General features: G+C 62.3%; 1 protein-coding gene across 1 annotated transcript in view; it reads left to right on the plus strand.

Moving 5' to 3' along the window:
• Positions 1-102: 102 nt before the first annotated feature.
• LOC110441005 (extensin-like) overlaps positions 103-1,277 on the plus strand; it is a gene marked incomplete at its 5' end in the record, with an annotated part of 5,043 nt that continues 3,868 nt past the window's right edge. Inside the window, 2 exons of the mRNA XM_021484111.1 lie at positions 103-773; positions 865-1,213. Coding sequence (XP_021339786.1) covers positions 103-773; positions 865-1,213 — 1,020 coding nt within the window. The remainder of the gene's footprint in view (positions 774-864; positions 1,214-1,277) is intronic.

Genomic DNA, 1,277 nt, shown 5'->3' on the forward strand with positions numbered 1-1,277 from the left:
TCCACCCAGCGAAAGTCACCAGCATCACCTCTCCACCCAGCGACATCAACCAGCACCACCTCACCTCCCAGTGAAAGTCAACAGCCACACCTCACCACCCAGCACCTCCCCACCCAGCGACAGTCATCAGCACCACCACTCCACCCATCGAAAGTCACAAGCCCCACCTCCCCACCAAGCACCTCCCAACCGAGCGACAATCAGCAGAACAACCTCTCCACCCAGCGACAGTCACCAGTCCCATCTCACCACCCAGCGACAGCCACCAGCACAACCTTCCCACACAGCACCTCCCCACCCAGCGACAGTCACTAGCCCCATCTCCCCACCCAGCACCTCCCCACTCAGCGACAGTCGCCAGCCTAACCTCTCCACCTAGCGACAGTCGTCAGTCCCACCTCCCCACCCAGCGACAGTCACCTGCCCCACCTCACCACGCAGCGACAGTCACTAGCACCACCTCTCCACCAAGCGACAGTCATCTGCACCACCTCCCCACTCAGCGAAAGTCACCATCCCCACTTCCCCACCCAGCACCTCCCCACCCAGCGACAGTCAACAGCCCAACCTCTCCACCCAGCGACAGTCACCAGTCCCATCTCACCACCCAGCGACAGCCACCAGCACAACCTTCCCACCCAGCGACAGTCATCAGCCCCACATTGCCACCTAGCACCTCCCTACCCAGCGACAGTCACCTGCCCCACCTCACCACCCAGCGACACCTCACCGCCCAGCGACAGTCACTAGCACCACCTCTCCACCCGGCGACAGTCACCAGCACCACCTCTCCAGCCAGCTACAGACATCAGCACCACCTCTCCACCTAGCGATAGTCACCAGCACTACCCCCTCCCCCTCCAGCGACAGTCACCAGCACCACCTCCCCACCCAGTACCTCACCACCCAGCGACAGTCACCAGTCCCACATCCCTACCTAGCGACAGTCACCAGCCCCACCTCCCCAACCAGCGAGATTCATCAGCCCACCTTCACACCCAGCGACAGTCATCACCACCACCTCAACACCCAGCGACAGTCACTAGAACCACCTCACCACCCAGCGAAAGTCACCAGCACCACCTCTCCACCCAGCGACAGTCACTAGCACCCCCCTCCACCCAGCGAAAGTCACCAGCACCCCCCATCCAGCGGAAGTCACCAGCACTACCTCTCCACCCAGCGACATCAACCAGCACCACCTCACCACCCAGTGAAAGTCACCAGCCACATCTCACCACCCAGCACCTCCCCACCCAGCGACAGTCATCAGCACC

This window comes from Mizuhopecten yessoensis, unplaced genomic scaffold (assembly GCF_002113885.1).
Source record: "Mizuhopecten yessoensis strain PY_sf001 unplaced genomic scaffold, ASM211388v2 scaffold714729, whole genome shotgun sequence".
Taxonomy (NCBI): domain Eukaryota; kingdom Metazoa; phylum Mollusca; class Bivalvia; order Pectinida; family Pectinidae; genus Mizuhopecten; species Mizuhopecten yessoensis.